We start from the raw sequence: 27304 nt of genomic DNA on the forward strand, positions 1-27304 counted from the left end.
CACTCAGTGGTTCATGTAGATGTTAAATAGCATGGGAGACAAGATGCAACCCTGCAGGATCCCAAAGCATAAATGCCATAGGGATGAGCAGAAATCCCCTAGCATCACCTTTTGGAAACAGCCATCCAAGTATGAATGGAAAGGCAGGTTGCTTACCTGTAACTATAGTCCTTGTTTTTGGCAGGAACCCTCCTCCGCCATTCCACTGTGCATGCCCAAATGGGCTTCCGCCAATCTCCTCAGTTCCTTGAGACCGCATATACAGTCTCGGATCCGAGGACTCCTCGGTATCAATGTCAAATGAATACTAACACCGAAGAGGGGACAGTGGGTGGGTTGTGTGAATGCACAGGTGACCACTCAAAGAACTACAGTTACAGGTAAGGACCCTGCCTTTCTTCTTTGTGGTCTCTGTGAATCATGCATATGGGCGATTAACAAGCCAACTTATAAGTGGTGGGCAGGTGTGTCATCACAATACTGACGACAATACTGCTCTTCCAAACATGCAATCCAATTGTGTGTGCACATCTATCTTGTAATGCTTCATAAAGCTAAATGGGGAAGCCCACGTATACCCCTCTGGCAAAGGCTGTAGACGTCGACATAGCTCTCGTTGAATGTGCTTGGATTTGTGGACCATTGGCTCATGACCAGCGAGCTGGTATGCGAATTTTATAGTCTGAATTATCCAAGCAGTCAGCCTTTGGGATGAAACAGGTAAACCCTTACTGGGTCCCCCATAGCAGGCAAATAATTTCTGCGATTTATGAAAAGGATTGTTTGGGCTTTGTAAAAAGCTAGAGCCCTCCAGACACTGAGGTTATGTAAACGTCTCTCCAAATCTGACGATGGAGAAAAAAGCCAGTAGGACAACAGACTGATTTATATGAAAGTCCGACACCACCTTTGGAAGAAAAGTGATGTCTGGCTGAAAGACAACTTTGTCCCTATGAAATACAGTGTATAGACTGTCAATAGGGAGAGCACACAATTCACATGCTCTCCTAGATGAAGGGATGGCCACTAAGACAGCCACTTTCCTGGAAAGTAAACTGATGTCAATAGCAGCTAGAGGTTCAAACGGCTTTGACATCAAAAGTTCCTAGCACCAAAGAAAGATTCCATTGTGGAGCCACCGCTCTCACAGGAGGAACTACATTCTGTAATCCATGCAAGAACTGTTTGGTGAGTGGATGTGTAAAGACCAAAGATCCCTTTCTCTGTCCTCTCATTACTGATACTGCCACCGCATAAACTCTAATCGAAGAATATTTAAGACCCTTCTGAAATAAGTGATGGAGAAACAGAATATCTGAAATTGAACAAGAAAATGGGGAAAACCCCTTAGATTCTGCAAGCTTCTGAAAAGGTGTCCATTTGTTACTGTATGAACATTGGGTAGCCAGTCTCCTCATAGTATCCAATACTTGTTGAACCTGGGAAGGGACGGATCCTCGCACTCCCATTAATGGATCCTCCACACCATCAGCTTCAGTGTATGCACTTTCAGATGCCAGATCCTCCCGTGATCCTGAGAGATTAGGCTCTGCATGAGTGGAAGATGAAAGAAATTGCCTTTGGCCATGTCGGACAGGACAGTAAACCACGGCTGTCTCAGCCACCATGGCATGATCAACAGACAGTTGGTCTTCTCCTCCTTGATCTTTGCAATCACTTTCGGTAGCAGAGAAAATGGGGGGAAAGAGATAGAAAAATGGTCTGCTCCAATGAAGCAGAAAGGAGTCTCCCAAGGAAAACTGGCCCACCCCCACTCTTGATCACAACATCTTGCAGATCACATTCAACCCACCTTCAAAAATGCTTGTGTAAGATGACTGAAGGTATTTCTCACTTGTGAGATGTTCAACAGGTACGACTGAGTGAATCTGCCAAAGTGTTGTCTACTCCTGCAATGTGAATCGCTGTGAGGCGCATACCCCTAGGGACAATCCAATTGTAGATCCTGAGAGTGAGCGCCACCAGTTTGGATGAATGGGTGCCTCCTTGCTTGTTTAGGTGCCAAAGAACAGAAGTGCTGTCCATTAGAACTTGAACGTGCCTGTCTCTGAAGTAAGTTGCAAAAGTTCATAGCGCTTTCCACACTGCAAGTAGTTCCAAAAAATTTATGTGAGCCCGTCATTCTACTTTTGACCACTGACCTTGAATTTGCAGGGGTCCACAATGTGCTCCCCACCCAAGAAGAGAAGCGTCTGTGGTAAGAACTCAAGATGGAGGGGGCTGTACAAAAAGAATGTACAGCCCCCTCCATCTCAAAAAGAATGCCTTGATTGAGATTGTGAGGATTCGTCCGCCAATGAAGAGATTGAGCAATATGGTCTGGTTTGACAAGCATCGGTCTCATTGTGGAAAACTCAGATGAACCAGTTCTTCATGGGCTGCATTCTCAAACGTGCCCACTCCACTACTGACACCGTCGCTGCCATATGCCCTAACAGACACTGGATGGCATGTGCGAAAACATCGTGTCTTGGTACAGAGCGCTCACCGGATCTACCAATTGGACCACACGATCCCAAGGAAGGTAAGCATGACCCGTCTTGGCATCCAAGAGTGCCCCTATGAATTTTATAGTCTGAGTAGGGGATAAACTCAATTTTTCCTCATTGAGACAAAGACCCAAAGCATCAAGAAGATTCAGGACAACTATAATGCCTTGACCCAGAGCCTCCTTGGAAGAGTTGACCAGAAGCCAGTCGTCCAAATATGGGTAAACTTCAATTCCCTTGAGCCGCAGATACGGGCAAACTACTGCCATGCATTTCGTGAATATCCTTGGTGCAGTACCGAGTCGAAAAGGCAGTACGCTGAACATATCTGGTCCTACTGCAAAACAAAGGAACCTCCGAAACGTCTCCTCCACAGCTATGTGGAAATAAGTGTCTTTGAGATCCACTGCTGAGAACCAGATGTCCTTCTGAAGGAGGGGGAGAATTGTTGTCAGTGCAGTCATCCTGAATCTCTTGGGTGTTGACAAAGTGTAATTTTATTTTTCCTATTTTTTCATGTTGTCTTCCCTATATCTCCTCACATCTACATATGTTTCCCTTCAATAGTTAAGTTTATATCTTACTTCTAATATCTTATCACTTTTATTATTTTCTCTCATTTCTTAAATCCACCTTTACTTGATTTTTGTCAATAAAGATGGCTTTAACTTTCTATAACTTCTCTTTCTGCTCCTAGTACAGCAGACTACAAGTCTACCTTGTAGACTTCAGGCGGCACAGCGTACTCTTGGTTTTTTTGCAATGTAACAAATGTGGTGTGAAAAGAAATAGAATGCAAAGTTTGACCCCCAAATACAAGCCTGAATTGTAAACATCCTGAAATGTATTTTGTAACCCAAAACATTTACATGTCCATTGAGAACATCATGAAATGTGAAAAGGTTAACTTTTAACCATTCCATGTCACGTGCATATGAAGTATTCTAGCCCAGGTCAGGAAGGGGAGGTGTGAGTGGAGAATGAATGGCTTTATTGCAGGAAGGCCAAACGGGGGAGCTCTGGTATGTGCTGAAGATTGCCAAAGTATCAGTTACAGAAGATAGAAATGGGCCAATAAAAGAGGAAGACAGCACGTTATGACCACAGAAGCAACCTTGAGAAATGTTGGTGAGTCGGAAGGAGATGTCAGTCTGTCTTCAACGAACGTCAATCCTGGAAATTGGGAACATGATGTATTATCAACAAAGACCATAATGAACCCCTCTTTGGTCTCATGAGCCCCAATGAGGAAAAAGGGGTATAAAACCCCTGAATCTGCCATTGTTCAGGAGGGGTGTGGTTGCATCTAGATCATTTGTATGTGCACATACCAATGGTACCCTCGATCCATGGGACACGTTATTAAGCGCTCTGGCCAAGTACTTGATAGTGTGTGATGAGTATGTGTTGGGTAAAATTCAAGGAAAGGATTTTACTGTCCGGGGCTTAGATAAGGCGCAGTTATCTTTGTTCTGTCATACTTAACCATTTGGGTTTAGGATATATGACAGCAGGCTTAGGCTTGGGCCTGGCTGACACTGTATCACCATTGCCTCAGTGGGCCATTTGCAGCGTGGACCGATCTGGAGCTGAGCAACAAACAGGGGCTAACTGTATATTTAGTCATTTAATGCACCACATTTGGGTAACTAAGTTCCTACCTAACAGGCACGCAACCTCTTACGCCTCAGAGAAGGGCGCAACTTCTTGAGGATTATTAGTTTGGGGCTCTTATCTAAGAGGCGTGCAACCTCTTCAGCGTCAGAAAGCCTAAAACTTTTTGAGATTTCTTTGTAACTAGGAGGCGTGCAACCTCTTAAGCCTCAGAGAGCGTGCAACTCTCTGGGGACGTTCTACTTTTGCTTTTTTCTTTTATTTCAATAAATCTCCTTTTCTTTCATCTACATTGGTTGTGTGTGTGTTCTTCTCCACCTCATAAGATCCCAAACCTCTCAGCCTGATCAACTGAGTGGTCCTGGGTAAACTGAAATCCATATTTCACAGTGTGATGAACTCTTTAACTTGCACAGATCCAAGATGGGATGAGGCCCTCCATCTTGTTTTGGAACCGTGAAGTAATGGGAGAAAAAACTCCTGCTCTTCTGATCAGGGGAAACATGTTGGATGTCTCCTTTCCAAAGAATGAACTCTGTTTTTAGATGTAGCGCTGTCGACAGTGGAGTTACTCGAACAGCTCCCACTGAAGGGAGGATATCGAATTCAATTTTGTATTTGCGACAGGCAATAGCCAATACCCATTGGTCCAAAGTTATCGTGCACCAAGCTGGGAGGAAGGAGGATAGACAGTCGTGGAATGGCAGACCAGGAAGATGAGGACTGACATGAACAAACCCGGAGTCAAAGATGCCATTTAGAGGAGGTGTCTGCCTTAGCACAGGATGGACAAAACTTAGAAGCAGAGTATTGCTTCCCTTACTGTTGCTGGTGTGACTGGTACCAAGAGATACGGTCTGCAGCTTGCTTTTGATAATATGGAGGCTGTTGTCTAAACCAGTGTTGAGACCTGTATGACTGCTGCTGCTGGGGCTGTCTGATTCCCATCTTTTTAGCCGTTGATCTCACTGCATGGAGTCCATTTGGTCATCCATTTTAGAATTAAATAAACCTCCTCCATCAAAAAGTAAGTCTTCAATTCTGGAACGGGCTTCAGGTGTTAAGCCAGCAGAATGAAGCCATACATGACATTGTAGTGCAACTGAGCCCACCATTGACTTCACACTGCAATCTGCCTGATAACGGGAGGTATTAATCTGTTGGTGGGAAAGTTTAACCGCTTCCGCTTGAAACATTCTGGCCAGTTCCCTCTGGTCCTCTGCCAGGTAAGTACACAGGAAGTCCATCTTCTCCCACTAAAATAAGTGATAACGGGAGATCATAGCTTGGTAGTTAACAACACAAACTCCCAAAGCCACAGATGAGTAAAGCCTTTGTCCCATAAGGTCAAGCCCGTGCCCCCCTTTATCGACTGGAGAGGCATGAGATCGCCGAGACTGTTCCTGAGCTGACTCAACTATTACTCTGTTCAGACGTGGATGTGAAAAAAAAACGCACCATCCTTTTCCTGTACCTTGTACATGGACTCTAATCTTTTTGAAGTGGGGGCCACAGAAGATGGGGCAGACCATAGATGGGGCATGTCTGCGTCACTATTTGCAGAAGGGTTGGCAGAAACGGAATGCCTCAGAATACCCAGCATCAAAAACTGGATCCTGAATTTTCTCTGTCAGCTGTTGCACATCTATTCCTAAGGACTGTGCTATTCATAGCACTTGTTCTGAAAAGTGGCCCATGCCCTCCGAAGGGGAGGCTCTATCTCCAACACGCACCACGTCATTAGGAGACAAAATAGAGGGTGGAACGGAGGGAGAAGAGGAGGAATCAGACTGGTAATCTTCCACTGAATCGTGGGGCGGCTCCCCCGGAGTGACAGCCTTCGCTTGCTCGCTTCGCTCCTGCACAGGCAGAGGTGGCAAAGGACGATCAGGAGGAGTCTGATCCACAATGCCTCTAGTCAGTCGTAAAGAAGGCGGGTGTGGAGGCACTGAAGGTGGCGGCTGAAAAACATCACTATCTGGCGGAAGTGAAATTGGAGCTGATGGACAAGGTCTATACTGAGGCGACGTTGCTCCTAAGTAGCTTGTATGGTCCTAGTACAGATCATAATCTGTTTCCTGTCTCCTAGCTGAGCAGAGCAGAGGAAGCTGCTCCAGCTGGTCTAGGGGCTATACGAGGAAGCAAGCTCCCAGGGAGTGAGCGATCGGAGAGAGCAAACAGGGAGAGCAAACAGGAGTTGGTCAGGGGAGTTCAGCAGGGGAGGTCAAGGGGGAGGCCCCTAACATTTTTTTCTTTTTCAAATTTCTTTTTCTTGTAACACACACTTCCATACCTGTGGGCCTGTGTTGTTAACCTCCGGTGAATAGAGGACAAAGCACAGGCTATTCCAGTACAATCAGAAAGCTAGAAACATAAAGGGAATAGACTATGGAAGGACAAGACTCTCCAGTGGTGGTGACCTGCAAGGTCTGTGCCATATTTGTTTTCTTGCCTGAGATCAACATGGCCTACACCTGCAACAAGTGCAAGTTGATCACGCTGTTGGAAGAAACAGTAAGAGGACTGGAGCGGCGAGTGTCGACCCTCCAGGGAATAAGAGAACACGAAGAGTTCCTGGACAGGACGGTGGAACTACAGTAGCAAAGTAAAGAACAGAAGCTAGAAGAGCAACACCAAGCTGAGGCAGAAGAGGAAACTGCTGAGGTGAGGAAAATTGAAGTACTCCTTGGAAAAGGGTGACAGTTAGGAGCAGAAGAACTAGAAGCCACTCTACACCAGTGGAAGCACTGGAACTATGGAACCATTTCCAGGTACTGGAGGATGAGACTGGAGGACAGCCTGCAGAGGAAGAATCACAGGGGGACCTGCATGAGAGCGAGCAAGAGGCTGAAGGTCAGTTGAGCAGAGGCGATGAAACAAAGGCCTACAACAAGAAGAAGAGAAGAGAGGTATTAGCGGGAGACTCCTTGCTGTGTGGGATCGAAACCCAAGTATGTTGCGAAGATCCATGGACTCGCCAGGTATGCTGTCTCCCAGGAGGATGGACTAGAGATGTGATTGAAGGGTTATCTACACTCATAAAGCCCACTGACAGGTATCCCTTTCTTCTCATTCATGTGGGAACAAATGATACCGCCAAGTGGAGCTACAAAGAAATCATGTCAGACTTTGAAGCTTTGGGAAAGAAACTCAAGAACTTTGGGGCCCAGATATTTTTTCTCATCCATCCTTCCAGTGCTTAGAAGAGGGATAGAAAGGGAAATGACTGGCTGGGTGAGTGACTGGCTACAAAGGTGGTGCCGGCGCAAGAGATTTGGATTCTGGGGCCATGGGCTATACTTCCTGGAAGATGGACTGTTGGCAAGGGATGGGTTGCACCTCACAAAGGGTGGGAAGAATGTGTTTGGCCACAGCATGAAGAACATCATCAGGAGGGCTTTAAACTGAATCCTACAGGGGAGGGAGACATAAAGTTGGGGGTAACGATGGATGAAAGATCATACACCACAATGGAGAGAACAGCTCTAACAGTGCCTAATAATAGTCTTCAGACACATGTAGGAAGAAAGACAAGACTATACAGCACATGGTCTTCGATGTCTATATACTAATGCCCAGAGTATGGGAAACAAACAGAACGAACTTGACCTCTTAATACAGAAGGGAAATTATGACTTGATAGGTGTAAACTGAAACTTGGTGGGATGACTCTGTCGACACTGACTGGCAGCAGCTCTCCAGGGTTTCAGGCAGGAATTTTTCCTGGAGATGCCGGGGATTGAACCTGGGACCTTCTGCATGCAAAGCACGGGCCACACTGAGCCACGGTCCTTTTCCTTAACAGGGGATAGGCATAACACTACGTTCAACATCTAAAATCCCCCTCCAACTGCCTACTCTGAGGGAAGCTTGGAAGATAGCAATAAGGGAGAGGGCCTTCTTGGTGGTAGCCCCCCTCCTGATGAGGCCCGCCTGGCACCAACATTGTTATCTTTTCAGCACCAAGTTCAGACTTTTCTCCCAGGTATTTGGTAGCATATGATGAGTTTTAATCGATCCTGGATTGTCTTATGGTTAGGGTTGATTGCTTGAGATTGCTTGCTTGCTTGAAGTTCTTTTAGATATATGTTGTCTTGTGTACATTGTCTGTTGGTGTGTTTTTATGTACACGGATTTTAACCTCTGTATACTGCATTTTTAATGTTTGTAAACTGCCCAGAGAGCTTTGGCTATTGGGTGGTATAGAAATGTTAATAATAGTAATAGTAATAATAATAGGCATAAGATGCCTAATAGCTGTTCTCACCTGACATTTCAGTCCCCCAACAACATATTTCCCTCTACCAGAAACTACCCTGATAAGACACTCTCATCACTCTCCATGTGTTCACCAAAATCATCTCCCAGGCAAATGCTTGTACAATACAGGCCAAAGCATAGAGAAACAACTTGGGAAGCACTGGGGAGATACAAAAATATATTCTTGGCTTCAAGCTCTTCCTGCTGCCACAGCAACTTCACCACACTACTGCAGTTACCTTAAAAAGCAGCACAGCAAAATATACTTCTATTACCTTCTTATACTTCTAGTGCCACGATGCCTCCCAGGGAGGATTCAATATTACAAAGTTTTGCATCCTCTTCTAAGAGTTAAATGAGATGGCCCTGGCACTCATGCTTCTCCCAAGATGGCAACTCCTCTTTGGTATTGCCCCCTTCAGCATCAATCCACCATTGGCAGCCTGCCACCTGCATCAAGCCTGGGGAAAATACTGCACCCGACCCTTTAAGAGGCCTCTGACAGGGATTTCAAAAGTCCCAGGAAGGCAGGGTTTTTTTCACCCATACCAAGACAGTGAAGGCCAGGCTGTTCCTTCCAGGTCTACCTCTGCTGGACTATGGCAGTACTGTGAGAACTGGGGCAGCTGGAATAAATAGCCTCTCCCACCTTTCTTGGGAGAGCATGCTGTTTGATCTGCTGCTGGTATTGCTGCTCTGGGGCCTCTGTCAGGCCGGGAGGAAATACCCTATCCACACCTTAAGAGGCCTCTAGGGCCAGGTCTTCCAAATGTCAGGGTGGGGAGGGGCAGGGCTCTCCTCACCCAGGCCTAGATGGTGAAATGCAGCCCCAAAGCTACAGATCAAGGAAAGGAGCAGCTGCAGTGCCTTCCTTTTTAAAGAGTCTTCTTCCTGAAGTAATCCCCAGCCAGATTTGGCTATATTACAACATCACAAAGCAAAATCAAAGTCAGGGCAGTGCTTTCTGCCCCTCACCCCTACGGAGGGAGGGGAGGCAGCAAGCATTGCTTACCTCATTTTGCAGTTCTCTTAGAGAAGAATACAAGAGAAAAAGAGTAAATGCATAAGGCGCTGCTGCTTTTCTATCGCAGCACAGAAGCTTACCAAAAAATATAACAGTGTGTGTAACATACCCATTTTGAGGTCCTCCGTCATTGATTACATTTAAGTGGGCCAATTGCCTCTTCAAGTGAAATTTGTAGCTTGCGTTAATTCTTAAAAACAACATCTAGAGGATAATATAGAAGATGTTATAGTGAGAAGGTGTTAACAAGGTTAACAAGGTAAGAAGGTTAGTAAGGTGTTCTTGCTAAAATATAGTATTTATAGTATAAAACTCTTATTCCCTTGAAGAGTGACTACAAAGAACGCTCAATTTAATATGCATAGTCACCTTCCCATTCAGGACCCTGGTGCACTTTCACCAGCTCAGAAACTAAGGGCTACTCCATAAGTCATGGTTGTTTGGAATCAACTGCCACCCTCCACTAGTGGCCATACCCCTCTGTAACACACAAAGCAGATTTAATGAGACAGAGAATTTACAATTACAACTGGAGAGCAACTTTACTTTGTATTTAAAGAGAGCATGAGAGAGATTCCATAACTGAGTACTTTCTTGCAGCCGTATTTCAGACTAGGCAAAGCTCTTCCCATTATGGAAGAGCTCTGCTGAAAGGCCTCCCTCGAGAAGGCTCCTTCTGTCACCAGCAGCAGCCATGCCAGCAGGCTGTACTGAGGGAGATGAGAGGGAGAGCAGGGCCATTCCGTCAGTGCTGATGAAAGAATCCCCCCCCCCCCCCGCTTCCCTTCCTGTTCCTTTTTCCTTGTGTGTTGTGTCTTTTTAGACTGTAGCCTGTGGGCAGGGATTGCCTTATTTAACTGATTATATATAAACTGCTCTGGGAGCCTTTTTGGCTGAGGAGGGGCACAAAAATACTCCAAGTAAATAAATAAATAATACTAATAAATACTATTATGAGTTACATATTGTTCAGTAATATAGCAGAAGTCTACTTAGGCACAGCCTTTAAGACCTAGTTGACCTAAAGTGAGCTGTGATCCTTCTTGTGTGGAGGTGTCATTTGTGGGATTCAGATGTCTCTTCAACAATTGGGAGCATATGCATGACAGTACAACAGCAGCGACAGACGGACAAACCACTCAAAACGGCTCACCTGTGTTTGCTCCTCAGGAAGAAGGTCATAAATTGCTTCATGCATCTTTGCCATTTGTTTACAAATATTCCTGAAGCAGGTGGAAGGAACGGGTGCTTTTACCTCATACTGGAAATACAGAGAGGGAATATGTTGCTATATGTGCCTTCTGAATCTTGATTACTACTTTTTGTTTTGTAATGTACCCACTAGCCCGAAATTACTTGTACTGGTCCTTGCCTTGGAGGCTAGGGTATTTTGCAATGATCCCTGAGGGTCTTCCTCCACTGTGTAATCCTTATTTAGTGAAAGTCATAGAAAAAGCCTTTATGAGCACCTCTTTGCTTGGTCAATTATTGGCAGTTGTGCTATGTGTGGGTGCATGCGCACGTGCAACCTCCTAATTTGTGTTAAGAACGTTATTAGTGTTCACTTTGTGCCAACTTCCCTATGCCTGAAATATAATATTTTCCCCCACAGCTAATATTTTCCAGGGTATTCTCTTTTTATACTAGATCTAGACTATACTAGATTCTAGAGTTCCATTTTCATGGGCTCATAGCAAAAAAATAGCCCTAGTCATAATTACACACACACAAATCTACAAATGATAATTCTCCCCCGACATTGGTTGTGTACATCTTAATCAACATACAATCAGTGCCATAAGAGGCAAAATTGGTATACATGAACCCCACTGACTCATTTTCATACTCAACCACAAGTCAAGACCTGGAATGCCTGGATTTAAGATTATTTAGGTTCAGTTTAATATTAACTTCTTAACAAAGCTGTGATGGCCACTTTTTGGCTATACTGTGATACCCAAAATATCTATACATTTGAAACAGACTCCGCAGATGGCATGGGAGAATACTGGATCCAGTCATAGTCCACAGATCAGCAAATATGCCCTGGGAGGAGCTGCCTCACAAGCATTGCCCTTGCAGTCACAACACACTCCCCTTCCAGATGGAAGGTGATGGTTGAAGAAGCCTCACCGTTCCATGGAGGAGTTATGTCTTTATCTGTCCTGTGTGCTTTTAGCAATTAAAACACCACCCAGAAGGGGCAGTTTCAGACCAAACTTCCCCATTGGCTATTTTAAAACTAGCAAGTGACATTGAGCTCAACGTCCAGGCCGATTGTCCAAGAGACCCCAAGAAAAGTCTTGTCTCCCAAAGTGCCCTGCTTTCCTATCAGGAAGGTCAGAAATTAGCCACCTGGGGATAGTTATCCATTATGGCTCCGAACTAGTTGTGGTACAAACAGAGTTGGTACAGTAATTTCTGCGTTTTCAGTTGACCTTTTACCCTTGTCCCAAATATGGGTGTCTCTGCTTTCTGCAGCCCTCCTGTCAAGGGAGCTATGTAGGGGCTTGTGAGCAGTGTGTGGTATAAGGGAAATTGAACTCCTGGCTGCAGGGATATGTGGGCTTGATGTGGGGATGCTGTGTGTGGGATAGGACAGGAGACTGTCCTGGGGGTCCCTATTGACATTAATGTATTGGCTCTCTCCATGTCTGCATGGCATGGGGGCATCACTGCCACAACAGCCTGTGATTAATGGGCACTGGTGCTGTTGCCATGGATGCTGGATGCGTGGCAATCACTGCTCCATGGTATGTTTTCAGCCAGATTGTTTCTCCCCTCTTGTTCTAGGCTGAGAATGTTCAGGACAGAGTGGCCATTGCACTGGCATATCTCTGATGTGATCCATGTATAGGATTGCACTGTTAGTGTATCTAGTTAGCATCATACTGCATGAAGGAACAGTATGGGAGCACTTTTATAAAGACTAACAGAAAGCATCCTCTGGAATCCTCTGCTGAGGAAGTTTACCTGAACTGAACTATCTGAACACAGAAAATACATCCCACGTCGCTCTTTGGAATTCTGTACAAAATGAAGAACTTAAACAATAGTTAAGAAGCATAATTCTATCCAGAAATCATTACCTTCGAGAGCAGCTTGTCAAACAAGCTATCCATTATGGCTACAAGCTTTGCTGAAATTTCAGCTATGTGGTCATGGTAATCCTGGAATTAAAAATTATTTAGATTTATTTATTATTATTTAGATTTATGCAAAGGATTATGTCCTAATCAGCATACCCAGAAGGCATGAAGAAAAACAAACAGCAACTGCATTGTGGATGTTCACAGCCCCGCCTCTTATTGAGTAATACAAACTCTTATTCAAATGGGGCACAGCAATAGGATTAGTTTACTAGCCAAGCCTCCTTGCTACCAACTCCCTGTCCCCTAGTCCTCTGGAATGAGTAGAGGGCTTTGGGAAGAGTCAGGGATTTTGCTCACTTGCGCTGCAGTTTGGAGAAGGCAAGGAACAGGGGCAGTTTCATAACCCCTTCTCCAAGCTGTTGTACAAAGGAGAAGGAACTCCACCTTTCTCCCAAAACTTCGCACAAATGAGAAAAATCCCCACCTCTCTTCCGAGTCCCATACTCTTGCTGGAGGGGCTACAAGGCAGAGGGGGAGTCTTCCTTCACTTGCACAGAAGTTTGGAGAAGGAAAGATACAGCAGAGTTTCTTATCTTATTCCCTTATTACATGCAAGGGAAACAAGACTGTGCTTCTCCTTTGATCCCTCCAGCAAGCACAGAAGTCTTGGAAGAAAGACAGAATTTTCTTTCACTTACAATGCAGTTTGGAGAAAAGAAACAGCAGCAGAAATTTCTGCTTCTTTTTCCCTTTTCCGAACTGCAATGCAACGAGAATCTGTTGGAGGCTACTGGGAGTCCTTCTCGCCAGAAGACCAGGGATATTAGTCTCTGGGAAGCAGAATTATGGATGCCTATTTATTGTGGAGAAAAGGAAATCGGTCACGAGAACTTATAGCATGCTTTAAGGACCAACTATTCCCAGCACTGTCAATGAACAAAGGTGGGCAAATGGCCAGTCATATTGCACTGAGGAAGAGGGAGATTCTTACTCTGTATCCATTATACACCTCTAGGCTTAAAGCACCAAAGCGGCTGCCCATGCCTGTTTAGCCTCACACTTTGGGAACCCTGAATGCATGCATGTTTGGAGGTACTTTTTTAATACACAATAATCAAAGAACAGACATTTGAAATCACAAAATGTCTGGAAAAATACCTTGGTAATGTGGTCAAAATGCCTAAGCATGCTGAACTGTTTGGGTTGCAGACGAACTTCAAAGTGAGCTCTGATAACAGGAATGTAATGTACTATGAGCTGTAGGCAGCGTGATGAGAGGGCTATAAACAAAGAGGAGAAAGTAGGAAAAACACAACACAGAAGAACTATTATTATACTGTCAGAACTTTTCCTGGGTAAGCTATAAATAGAATATACACACAGCAATCTGCATTAGAGAAAATCATTTCTATTTTAGACATTCACTGATGGCATGACCAGCACACAAATGATCAACTGAAAGAACTATTTTAGTCAGAAGGCAGTTGACTTAAAAAATCAGATCAAAGTCACAAGAAAACCATTACATCAAGCCAAAACTCAGAATATATCCCCCAAAGGCTGAGAAGTGGGTAAGTTTCCCTTGAAAATTTAAAGGGAATTTCCATGATCATGACAGGTTGAAAATTGTATCCATACCTAAATTTTTTGTAGTTATTGTTTTCAAGCCAACCACTTGCAACGCACCTGCTCCAAGCACTAGTTGACAACTTCTTGAGTTGAAATACTGTTTGAGAAAGGCAGGAAGTAAATAGTCACACAAGACCTATGTGCAAAGTAAGGAGTGAATTATTTGTGCTAAGCATATTTTCTCACCCTCCTAAGTCACTGTGCCATAACAAAAATTTAGTGGGTTATTGAGTTGAAAAGCTAACACTAAACCTAATAATGTTGACACGCTACTTTAAGCTAGGTATGGCTCACACTTTCTTGGTTTTCATAGTTAACCTGATATTAATTGTACCTGACCTCAAGAAATTGGTAACAGCTATATAAAAAAAATACAGGTTGCTTACCTGTAACTGTAGTTCTCTGAGTGGTCATCTGTGCATTCACACATATGTTGCTCTGCACCTGCGCTGAGTCTCATTCGGGAAGCTTCTATAGCTGAGGAACGTACTGGAAGGAACCCTCCCCCACCATCCACTGTGCATGTCCAGGGGGTTCCTGCCCGTTCCCTCAGTTCCCTTTCGACCACCTAATGAGGCCTTGGACCCAAGGGAAACCAATCATGCCTTGGTACCAACAATGAATTTGACAGTGACACTGAAGCAGGTATGGTGGGAGGGTTGTGTGAATGCAGAGATGACCACTCAAAGAACTACAGTTACAGGTAAGCAACCTGCATTTCTTCTTCATGGTCTCTGTGCATCATACATATGGGGTGATTAACAAGCTCACTTACCAGTGGTGGGTAGGTGTCTTATGCCAAGACTGAAGACAGACTGGCTCACCCAAATGCACAGTTGGAATGTGCTTTGACATTGAGTTTCTAGTGCTTCACAAACGTCGACGGTTTCGACCAAGTTGCTGCCCTGCATAAGTCCGACAGCGGTAAGCCTTTTGCGAAGGCTGTCGACGTGGCTACTCGAGTAGAGTGCGCTCTGACATACGACGGACACTCCAACCCAGATAATTCATAAGCCAGCCCAATGGTTTGCACAATCCATAAAGCTAATCTTTGGGAGGACACAGGAGAACCCTTCTAGGAGCCCCCATAGCAAAGGAAAAGGCATTGTGTGGTACAGAACAGTGCTGTCCTGGATTTATAAAAAGCCAATGCTCTCCTAACATCGGGAGCGTGCAATTTCCTCTCCAGGGCAGAAGAAGGGTCTGGGAAGAAAGCTGGTAATGAGATGGTTTGGTTGACGTGGAAATCAGAGACCACTTTCAGGAGAAAGTCAACGTCTGGTTTCAGGTCAACCTTGTCCTTATGGGAAATCATGTAGGGATGATCCACTTGCAAGGCACAGATTTCACTTACACATCGAGAGGACGTGATAGTGACCAAGAAGGCAACTTTCCACGATAACAGGTGCAGGTCTGATGTGGCCAGTGGCTCGAAGGGCTTTGAGAGGAGGGCATGGAGGACAACAGGGAGACTCCATTGCAGGACCAAAGTTCGAACTGGAGGAGTCAAGTTCTTTAGACCCTGCAGGAACTGACGAGCAGTAGAGTGAGTAAAAAGGGAGAAACCCTGAACTGGCCCTCTGAAAGAATAAAGAGCTACCAAATAAACTCAAATGGATGAAAGTTTTAAACCTTTTTGAAACAAACTATGTAGAAAGAAAAGAACATTCTCAACCAATGCATGAAGCGGATCGAACGCATAAAGATTTGCAAAATCCACGAAGGAAGACCACTTCGCAGCATAGGACCGACGGGTAGCCAGTTTCCTAGCAGCATCTGGGATTGCCTGAACCCCAGGTAGAACTTGAAGAAAAATACTTATTGTCTAATCCCCCAAGCTGTTAACTGCAGAGTGTCAACATCAGGGTGATGAATCTTGCCTTGGTCCTGAAAAATCAATTCTGGAACCTGCGGGAGGCACCAGAACTGTCGTCCTGACAGACACAGTAGAATCGTGCTATCTTTTGGAGTACCTTGGAGAGAAGAGGAAACAGTGGGAACAGATAAAAAAGTTCCCCTCGCCAGTTTATCTGGAATGCATTGCCGAAAGATGATCAGCCGATCCCCGCTCTCCTGCAGAAGTAAGGGCACACGGCATTTGCTGGGGTCATGAACAGGTCCGTTGAGGGACGGCCCCAGTTCTGAAAGAGACAATCCCGAATGGAAGCCAACATCTGCCACTTGTGAGGTGACTGGTAAGCCCAACTTAGGGCGTCTGCCAAAACATTGTCTTGACCCGTGATGTGAAGAGCACTCAAAAAAATGCCCCGTTGCATTGTTCATTAGAAAATGTCTAGGGTGAGGTTCACAAGTCTGGAAGAGTGCGTCCTGCATTCCTTCCGGATGTGCCACAAGACTGTCATATTGTCAGTCAGGATTCGTACATGTCGACCTTGAAGATAGGGTTCGAAAGCTCGCATCGTTTTACGGACCGAAAGAAACTCTAGGAAGTTTATGTGGCACTTCTTTTCTTTTGTGAACCAAAGGCCCTGGGTCTGCAATGGACTGCAATGTGGTCCCCACCGGGAGAGAGATGCATCTGTTATCAAAATTCGTGTAGGAAGTGGTTGGATGAAAGGCATGCCTCGGTTCAAGTTCTACTGATGCATTCACCAAAGAAGGGATGTCAGCACATCGTCAACCACGTCGAGCATCTGAGGTGGAATCGAAATTTCGGAGCAGCCAGTTTTGTAACAGTTGCATCCAAAGTCTCACCCATCAAACAACTGTGACTGCAGCTGCCATATGACCCAGTAAGATCTGAATGGTGCGAGCGGTGACCCGTCTTTGAAGAAAAACAGTCTTCATGAGAGTAACCAGCTGATGCTGTCGGTTTCGAGGAAGGAAAGCACATGCAACTGTTGACTCTAGTAGTGCTTCTATAAACTGAAGATGCTGAGTAGGTTCCAAAGGTGATTTTTCTGTATTGACATAAAGGCCCAGAGCACCCAGAAGGTTCAGAGCAATCTCGACAGCACGATAAAGATCCCTTCTGGAGTCAGACACAAGGAGCCAGTCATCCAGATAAGGATAAACTTCGGTGCCCTGTAGTCTCAGATACACGCACACAACCACCATATATTTTGTAAAAACTCTTGGGGCGGTCGCCAGCCTGAAGGGGAGGACCCGGAATTGGAACATGTTGGTGCCGATGATGAAACATTTGACACACCTATGAAATGGTGCTTTTGTGGCCATAAGCAACACTGCAGCCACAGTAGACAGAGGACAAACCACGAAGAAAGAATTATTATTTTTTGAATGACGATGAGATGGGGGAGACTATGAAGACACAGAACACAAAAAACACAAGTCCTCAGTGGCAGCAAAGAGGAAAAAACACTGCGATTCTCTTTCTTAACAGAGAAGAAGCGCCTAAGAAGACTATCCACTATGACGGTTGAAAGAGAACTGAGTGAACGGGCGGGAACCCCCTGGAAATGCACAGTGGATGGTGGGGGAGGGTTCCTGCCAAAACGTTCCTCAGCTATAGAAACTTCCCGAATGAGACTCAGTGCAGGCGCAGAGCCCATATGTATGATGCACAGAGAACACAAAGAAGAACTTCATTTGTTTCTTAATTTACATGCGTGTTTCATGAGCCTGTGCAGGCAGTCCAATCCAATGTGCAATGGGGTGTTTGGGATCTCATGAGCCTTCATGCTTGTATAGAGGTCTACACATGTAAAACCCAATGCACACAGGCACTACCACCCATACACTCTTTACAGCTTGGCCTTATGGTGTTAAATCATGAGCCTTTTAACTTTGAGCTCTAAGTGTGTAGGCTCGGGGGTGGGATGGGCCAGCATTGTCCCAATACTTCACCATACATCAGACTTTAACATATGCAGAGGATTAAGGGTTGTAAGAAGACTTAATTTTCATCTGCAAAAGTCCATCCTAAAAAAAGACTGAGGAAGTTGATTGACCACTCCAGTAATAATTGCTTGTTTACGATCCAGTCAGTTTTCATGTCAGTTATGAAAGGCTTGTGTAGACCTATATTTTTAAGATCTTCAGAGGGGGCCTTGTTGAATATGCCTCAACCTATGGTGTATCATTTGGCAGCAAAATGGAAGACGGCCTTCTTTGTGGTAGTGTCTACTCTCTGGAATGTCCTCCCTATTATTCAAAAGGCACCAACAGTAATGTGCTTCTAATGGTTATTAAAAACATATCTCTTTGTACGCCTATGTTTTGAGATACTTTTAATATGCTTTGTTGCTTTCAACACTTGGGTGTTCAGATACAGTTTTAATGTTGGGAACCACTTTAAGATTATTATATTTTTTTAAATAGAAAGTGGTATGAAATGTGTGTTTTTTAAATACATAAAGCAATTGTTATGAACTTGTTAATGTCGGATTAAAGTAACACTTAAGAAAGACAGTGTAATCACATGATATGCAATATTGTTTATTTTACACCACTTGAATATTTGTAGAAATCAGTGTTAGAAGTTAATGAACAAAACGACTGTTGAAATGTAAAAAAAACACTTGTTCTCCTTTTCCTATCACTATTTATCAGTTTGACTGAGTCATATGTCCTTCAAAGAACAAGGCAGAGCCTTTCAGTTTGTTTAGCTGTGGATTATGACGCTCTTCATTTTTACTTATTTATGGTTTAATTTCTGCTAATGAAGCCTGCCCAGCTGGCAGTGCTTCATTAGAAGGTGCACACAAATTAATGATCCACACACTCCAATATTGAAGGAACAGCTCACCAATATGAAATCTAATAATTTGTCTACCACCAATATGTGCTAGGCAGAGGAGGACATCTGCATATGATTTTTGAGAGAAAATTACAAAATGATCATTGGAATGACTTTGGAGTTCATAATGAAGGGGTGTACCCTACAAGGCGAACAAATGAACAGAAAGCTTTCTTCTGACCTTTCATCTTGTGCACTGAAAAGATTTCAAAGTCCTATACAAGTTTTATGAAGTTAATAGTTAAGCTATTTTTTCCAGTGTTCCTGATCAAGCATATTTAGATTCATTAAGCATTTATGCAAAAGCCACATTTAAAAATGCAAGGTATGTTTCTTGCATTTGACAACAGATCTAAGGGAGCTGTACCTTCAGTAAATCAGACAGGCGAGTAAGCATGTCAGTAGCTATGGAGGGTATGTTATCCACACACTGGCAGTACTCGAGGATGATTCTAATTAACAACAATACTGTCCTGAAAGTCAAAGAATCAAACATGTGATTTCAGACCATATAACAGGCTGCAAGTCATCAAATCAACATCTCTAAAATGCTGACTATTTCCTTCTCACTTTTACTTTTTTGCCAGTGACACTGCCTGCCAGTTTTTTCAATGTCTCATTGCATTTTACTTTCCAGGTGAATGCAGTCCATGTGTCATTGAATTAAATGGGAAAGTCCCACTCATATTTATGGGACTAGCTTATGGTCAGCGAGAGAGAAATACTGTCTTTTAGGGAAAGTAACAAGTACCAACAATTAATGTGCTTTTAATGAGTATAAAGATGTGATTTTCTACTGCACAACAGATAAACAAGTATTTGGAGAGCAACACCATTTCAACCAAGTGTAATGCTGCAATGACTTTTGAATGCCAACAGTATAGACAATTCTATATGTTCTGGCTGCAGAGGCTTGACATAATCACCAACAAACACCGGGGTAAAAGGGGAATCCAGCACCAACCGCACCGTTTTTCATACTGCTAGAAATAAAGATGCCAAAGCATACCGATCTTTCATTTTATGTTTTAACCTTTGCATCTCTGAATGGCCTGGGGCCAGTCTGCATTAAGGGTTCCCTCCTATCACACTGACTTACCTAGATCCTTAGATCTTTTCAGAGGCCCTTCTTGGGGTGCCCCTGCCAAATGAAGTACAGCAGATAGCCAAAGAAAGGGCTTTTTCGGCAGTGGCAGCCTAATTGTTGAATGCTTTTCCTGGAGAGGCTTGCCAGATGCCTATATTACGGCCTTTTTGGCACCAGGTTAAGCACTTTTTATTTTTTCGTGCTTTTAAAGAAAATTTTGAGAACCTTACCGTTTCAGCTTTGCTGTGTTAATGTTTTGTTGCTGGTGGTTTTATTTAGTTAGCTTTTACTGTGGTTGGTTTTACTCTGTTTTGTTTTACGGCACTGGTTGTTTTTACAGTTTTTAATTTTTAACCACCCAGAGGACATTGTTGTAAGGGCAACGTACAAATGATGTAAATAAATAATTACATGTTTTGTATTTAGTACTTTAGAACCTCAACCCAGAAAATCAGGCATCAAAATTTATGAGCCACTTTCATTTGCTGATCAATTAAGGGAGTAATGCTATTGCCCCTAGACAGAGTCTGGGAGGCCAGAGGATAGTTCAGATTCCTGAATCTGAGGTTGGAGGCAGTGCTCCAACCTCTGACCCAGGAATCCAAGCTCCCCTCTCCCTTGCAGCCAATGTGGAGAGAACTGCGCCAGCTGCCTCTCTGAGGTCGCAAAAACAGCTTCAGAGAGGAGGTAAAGGGGGCGTTCCCATGGGTGGGCAGGGGACTGGAAAGGCCAGCTTACGTCATATCCTGAGAGCTCTTCAGCCTCCTTCCCTCCCCCTCCATGACAACTCACCTAGATGTGCGAAAAACCTCATCTAGCAGAAATGCAGAACAGGAGGTGCAAGGGAGGCAAGGATCATCTCCACCACGCCTACTGCTCTGTATTGGTTACTTGTAAGCCTCCGAGTTCGGAGGCTTACAAGTATCAAGGGTGGATCCCATAGGATTGTGCCCTAAATGTCATGTGAATCAAGTAAATACCGTTTTTAATTATTAACTAAGCTGAACATTGGGCACAGAGCAATAACATAATCAGGTAGTCACACTAAAAACAAAAAACCACCTTATTTGGGGGTATTTATTCTTAACTTTTCTAGACTTTCTTGGAAAAGACTGCACACAGTAGTGGTTTTAAAATATCAATTACGCAAAAAATACAAGTACAGACCTGTATATAATGACAAACCATGGTCTGTTGAAATTGTGGGTTGTGAAGTGAGTATTGTTTAAACCATGGGTTGGTGTTATGTGCAGACCCAGAATTATGGATTGTTTATGGGTTGCAGTGGGCAAGAGCGGCCAAAAAACCCATCCTCTTTACACGCCAGCACTGCCGTGCTGCAAAGGCAGTTGGGATACAGGCAGGGAGCAACCGAAGGAGGAGGGAAACAAACAACCCAGGGACTGAGAAAACAAACCATGGTTTGTTCAATTGTCTGTCAGATAAACCCTGGTTAGGGCTACAAACCACAGTTTAAATAAACTATGGGTTAGCTTTATGCACAACGCAGGTCAACGTATGCAACTAAAATGTCCCTGGCCAATGATTTTGGAGGAACCCAAATTATCCAGGTCAGCCCTGGCATAAGAAATACAGACTGAAAGAAAAAATGTAAATTTTCCACTGAAATTTTGCTGAGGCTTTTTTCTTTTAAAAGTGAATCATATGCAGGAGACTTACTATGGGGTTGTCCTAATTTTCATAAAACCAGTACACTTTTTCTCAAAATGACTTATTTTGAGTCAGTTAAAAATAATAGTCATGTGCCCTGTCACGAAGGGAGACTTCGTGAAGGGAGACTGTAACTTGTCACGAAGGGAGAAAACGCACATCTTACCCAACTACAGCGTATTTTTGTCCATCAACGACAAGGAAGTCAGTTGGCTTTCTTTCTTCAGGTGCTAGGCCTGATCAAAAAGGAAAAACAATTAGAACCTAAAGAACAGTATAAATGCCTTTGAAAATCACCCTTATATTTAAGCACTACCCTGGGAGCTACAGGCAGTAGCGCATCCTGGTAAGTGAGCAGATTGGGGGAGGAGGAATGGCACATTCCATCCCTCCTCTGTAACCAGCACAGAAAGGAGGGGAGCCCCCTCCAGCGCAGAAATGCAGCAGGCTGCTGTAAGAGAGATGGAGCTCTACACCTCTCCTCTGCCATCCTCCAACAGCCTAGTAAACATTTTTGCAGGCTAATAACTTTTGTGGACTTATTTACAAGGCTGGAAAATAGAAAAGGGAAAAAATGACTGGGTATTAAACTTAATCTGTTTTTCATTCCTCAGTTTCCCACTAACAGCAATGTTGTAAAATTTCCATTTGCTTTTGAGCATTACACCACTCAGTTTATGCTCCCTAGAGTCATGATACAGTAGATTCCAGCTTAGATGCTTCATTCCCAACACTGTCTTGAACACTGGCAAGCTGCCTTTCTTTCTTCACCTGTCCTGAAGACTACATATATAGAGTAGAATCAGCCATTTATTGTATTGTAGCAGATCAAAACACATGGAGCAATATCCTATACTGCCTCTGTGCCTCCATTAGTTCTGTTGGTCTAAGCAGAACCGACTGCTAGCACAACAGGAACTAGCAGTTTCTGAAATAAGCATGGAAATGAGCGGAAATGCTCATTTCCAGAACAGGGCAGGTCAGTGGAGCTTCCTTCTGGGAACTCTGCTGACCTGTCCCATTCTGAAAATGAGCGCTGCTGCTTGTTTCAGGTTGTTTCAGTAACTGCTAGTTTCTGTCACGCTAGATACATGGAGAACAGAGATACATGGGACACATGGAGAATAGATTGTCTATAACCGCAGGGCACATGACTATTATGTTTTCATATTAAATTTCATACTAAATGTAATCATTTAGAAAACCAAGGAAGAGCTGGAAGAGATAAGAGAAGGAGGGGCATGGGAATGGTTGAATCACTGCACGGCTGGGGGCCACAGACAACCAGTTCTCCATATATCTGGAGCTACTATATGGAATTGTGAAGTGGTCATGATGCAAGAAGTGGTTTTCTGATTTCACTCATCAACACAAGTGAGTTGTCTACGTTCCAGTCACCTCAAGAAACCAAACCCACAACAAGGTTTTGAAGAATCATGCTTGTATCTCAAAGCCCCTATTATTGTATCATGTAAGACAAATGGGGCTGCCCCTTGCCCCAGACAATGAATCACCCAATGAGCAGGTTTTCTTCCACCCCAGTATGCATACCTTTACTTTGTCTCTTTTACGTGGAAAAAGTAAATTGCTGCTCAATGGGGCAGCCTAACAACGCACACACAGATACACTGGAGGCCTCTGGAGCAATAAACAGGTCCCCTGCCCTCAACAATCATGACAATGGGCATTTTTGTTAGCACTGTGATAGTGCATCCAACTGTGGAGCAGCTACCCATTAGGAGCAACTGATGCCTATGGGCTTGTTTACTGACATTGTGGACTTACTATGGAGATAATTTGGGTATTTTGAGAAAATGCAGCCACTCTGGTGGCATTTCCTGTATTACACACAAAGAACTTTCTTATATTCACTACCCATCCCAGCAAATACAATTAATTTCATTTAGGTCTCTTCAGATTATTCTCTCTCGTATAGATCAGGTCCAAGATGTGCACCTTGAGGGTGGCATTAAGACATGCATGATTTATGAATGCTTCAAAGTGAAAAAGTGACTATTGAGGTGGGAACAAAACAGACTCAAACCTATTACATTTAATTTGGCTAAGCATCTTCACTTCTAGGCCACTGTGCTTCTAAACAACTTCACCCTTAACAAGTTGGTCTTTCTCTTTAGAATAAAAGAGCTTGGGAAGAAATTATTATAATGTAATTTGCCTGCCAACATTTTGCCACAACACATCCACATGGCAACATTAGAACAAATAGGGTATACAGAAGCAAGAGACCCACCTCCTGCTTTTTTTTCTGGTAAAGCAATTTTGCCATCAGATATAGAATCAACGAGATCCTGAAACTCTGCTGGAACATCAGCTTGCTTCCAGCGCTCATTATCTAGCAGGAGGCTATTTATAAACATAAAGGAAAAGGAGTTTACAAAAATAAGAATACATTATCTTGAAGTCTGTCATGTCTGTACCGATTTTTAAGTTTATTACCAGGAGTGTGAATTCATAAAAGATTCAATTGATGAAAATACAATCAGCAGCAGGCAGATTCTCAAAACAGCTGCAATGGCAAAAGCCTTATTGAAAATAAATGCGAATGCATACTCATGAAGCACCTCGACAATCGAAGTCTTAGGCCCGATTCATACCGCTAGTCTGTACGGGCTTCTGTAACAGTCATGTAAGAAGACATTTGTTTGTGTGAATTGTCTTCCCACACATTTTGGTCAATTGCAATGACACCATCACAATTCTTTTTTGGGACACTGCACCTGTGGTGCTGAAACTGGCTAAACTGAATGGGAAGCAGCTCTCCAGTACCCACATGCTGCAATGTTCAGGTAGTTGCAACCATCTATGTGTAGTTTACCACAAGTGTAAATAGGACCTCAAAGGAAATTGCTGATAATGTTGCACACTTGACACAAAGAATCTAGCAGACTAAGTAAAACAGGGGTGGGCAACTTTGGAGGGCTGAGGGTCCAAACTGGTCTTCTGGGACCCTGTGGGAGCACACTCCTCCCTCCTCGCCTGCAGAATCCCAGCGATTCTGCTGGGAAGCAAGGTGTGTGCTCCCTATGCAACTTGTTTCCCAGAAGAATTGGGCTACTCACAGCCTAACAAACAGTTATTTGGGAGGTTGTCAGGAGCCCCACTCTGCTTGGAAACAAGACATGCACTCCCCACATCTTCGTTCCCAACAGAATCGCTGGGATTTCAGGGGTGGCAACAGTATAAGTACAGACTGGGTGGGGACCACAAGAAAGGCAAAGGTCCACCACAGAAGTAAAACATAGCACAATAAAACCTGGAGAATGGTCAGGTAAAAATAAGTGTCTTTGTAGTTAAACACACTGAGAAAACAATATTGTTTTAGGACACTCTTAGTCAAGAAGAGACTGTGAGGAATTGAAAAAATGTTCCGTATGTCCACAGAAAAAAACATGGAGCACAAGACAAAGAAAGAGTGAAAATAAGCTGTTAATGAAGCAATCACAGTTTGAAATCCTATTTTTTTGCAACCCTCAGTGTTACATACAGTTGCTGAAGGCTATAAACTGGGCATCTTGCCATAAAAATGGTGAGGATCAAATAAGCTCTTACTGCTCCCCCAAACTGAAAAAATCACAGTAGTGAGGATCATCCATATACATGGATGTCCGGAATCTCCAGCAGCAGAAAGCAGCATGCAGGAATTAGCACCACACCTGCCAGGGAAGACAAGGGATGAGAGGAAATAAGCTGCATACTTCTTCCAAGCTTACACTGCTTGCTATTCATCTCCTGGCCTGAGTTTGGCTAAGCATTCAACTGAACTCAGGCTCCACATGAAGCAATGAGGAAAAGGTGAACATACAAGGAAGGGAGGGCATTCGGGTGTAATTCCTGTTTACCCAAGTCTAACACCTGTTGCCTTCCTCAGGGCCAGGATCAGCTGAATGCTCAGTCAATACAGTACTTAGAAAACAGTAGGAACCTAGGTTCTCCTGCCTGTTGGATCCCTGAACTACGAGACATGAGGCATCTGGCACCAGGACACCGTGATGTCAGAAAACCACATGGAGCAGTGGGAACCTGACTCCTCCAGTCCACTGTCTCTAGGAGTCTCCGGCCACAAGGAGTCTGTGCCAGGAGAAGAGGGAGATATGAGTAGATGGTAGAGGAAGAGTAGTATAGGGCTGGTACTGAAAGAGGAAAAGGTGAGACAGTGAGAAAATGGGAATGGATAGAGGAGGAGCAGAAGCAAGAAACCTATCAACATCATTTAACAGCAGGCTGCTTCCTTGCCTTAGTTCCAAAGAGACTTCAAGGGACAGGGTGAATGAGAACAGGGGAGAAAGCCAGAAGCAGGAAATGAGGGGGGAGAAGAAGACTGGGAAAAAGGAAAAATAACCTCTCCATTTGTGCCCCTTCCCTCCCTCCCGGAAATTCACTGTCTCTCTCCACATACTGAAATTTAAAAAGAGATTCAAAAAGTAACTTTAAACATTTTTACATGGATTCTGTATGCCCCTGACATTTCAGAAGTAAACATCCTACGTGGAATGTTATGAATTTCAATGGCACTTCTTTCCACTCAGTACCGTAGCTGCAGGTCTTTTAAGTAGCTACAGTTCCTAACGTCAGAAGCTGACCATATGTTAAGATCGAAGCTTCTCTACAACCATAGGATAGCCAAGACTCAAAAAAGCCCAGTCTCCAAAAAGGAACAACATTTTGTTGTAGCAACCTTGCACTTCAGTACTGAGCCAGCTTTCACCAGAGCTACATTCTTTTGTATATCCCAAAGGCATTCTGGATACCTGCAGATTCATTGGGCCAATTTGGCTTCCTAAACCATGGTCAGGCCTGAGTACTTTTCACTGTTAAATAAAACCACAGTTCCTTGTTACATCTGAAACAGGGAACTACAGTTTAATGTCAGTTTACTAACGAGGATCAAACTGTGGTTTAAAGAGACTAGGATCAAAGCTCCAAAATGTGTGAATGGAGGTGTGAATGGAGTGAATGGTGAGGAAAAAGGCTTGCATGTGGGCCCAACACTCATTCTGGCTTAATAAATTGTGGTTTAAGCAGCATATATAATCTAAACCAGCCCATTCTGCTAATGTCCAGAGAAGTACACTACACAAGCACCAAATCTATTAGGTTGTGCAGGGTCTGACATTTCTTGAAGAGTTGTGGATTTCTTTTAAAAAGAAACAAAAGCCCACATGATCTGTGTCTAATGAAGGCTCAAAAAACAGAAGTGGGAGCTAGGCAGGGCTTCCAGTGGTTGGGGGTGGGTGTTCTGTGTCATGCATAACTCCCCTGCTGTCTTCCATAAACTAGACTTCCTGGCACCAACCTCCATTTTCTTTCCCTTCAGGACATATAAAACATCTATATAGCTAAAAAAATTAACAGATGAGAATGCTATGTAGACGATATGGAATTGACATAGTGTACGCCCTAGGAGCCAGTTCACATAACACTACACAACAGCCCATTGTGGATTAATTTACCCGTGAAGAGCTGCAGCACGTGCTGGCCACCATTATAAATATGCAAGCTTTGGTTGGTGGTTATCTGAGGGTTAAACAACCCTCACATAACCCTAGAACAAACCATGGGTTATGTAAAGGTTGTTTAACCCCCAAATAACCCCCACCCCTCAGGTTCAGACAACGTAACAAGCCACAACACCCCCCGGCTGGGGCTTGCGTATTCATAATGGTGCACAGCATGCAC

At 43.9% G+C, this 27304-nt stretch overlaps 1 protein-coding gene across 4 annotated transcripts in view; it reads right to left on the bottom strand.

The window, feature by feature from the left end:
- Nucleotides 1-27304, bottom strand: part of VPS54 (VPS54 subunit of GARP complex) — an 89198-nt gene that overhangs the window by 9539 nt on the left and 52355 nt on the right. For 3 of the 4 annotated variants that reach the window (XM_084823286.1, XM_084823267.1, XM_084823295.1), the window contains 8 exons: nt 23859-23971; nt 21774-21843; nt 19217-19322; nt 14139-14226; nt 13659-13780; nt 12498-12578; nt 10562-10669; nt 9518-9612 (listed from right to left, as the gene is read on the bottom strand). In XM_084823286.1, coding sequence (XP_084679412.1) covers nt 9518-9612; nt 10562-10669; nt 12498-12578; nt 13659-13780; nt 14139-14226; nt 19217-19322; nt 21774-21843; nt 23859-23971 — 783 coding nt within the window. Of the gene's footprint in view, nt 1-3031; nt 3684-9517; nt 9613-10561; nt 10670-12497; nt 12579-13658; nt 13781-14138; nt 14227-19216; nt 19323-21773; nt 21844-23858; nt 23972-27304 lie in introns of those variants that run through there. The other variant, XM_084823278.1, reaches the window with a different exon arrangement.

This window comes from Heloderma suspectum, chromosome 1, assembly GCF_057233095.1.
Source record: "Heloderma suspectum isolate Gila_16-S chromosome 1, 16-S_ref, whole genome shotgun sequence".
NCBI lineage: Eukaryota > Metazoa > Chordata > Lepidosauria > Squamata > Helodermatidae > Heloderma > Heloderma suspectum.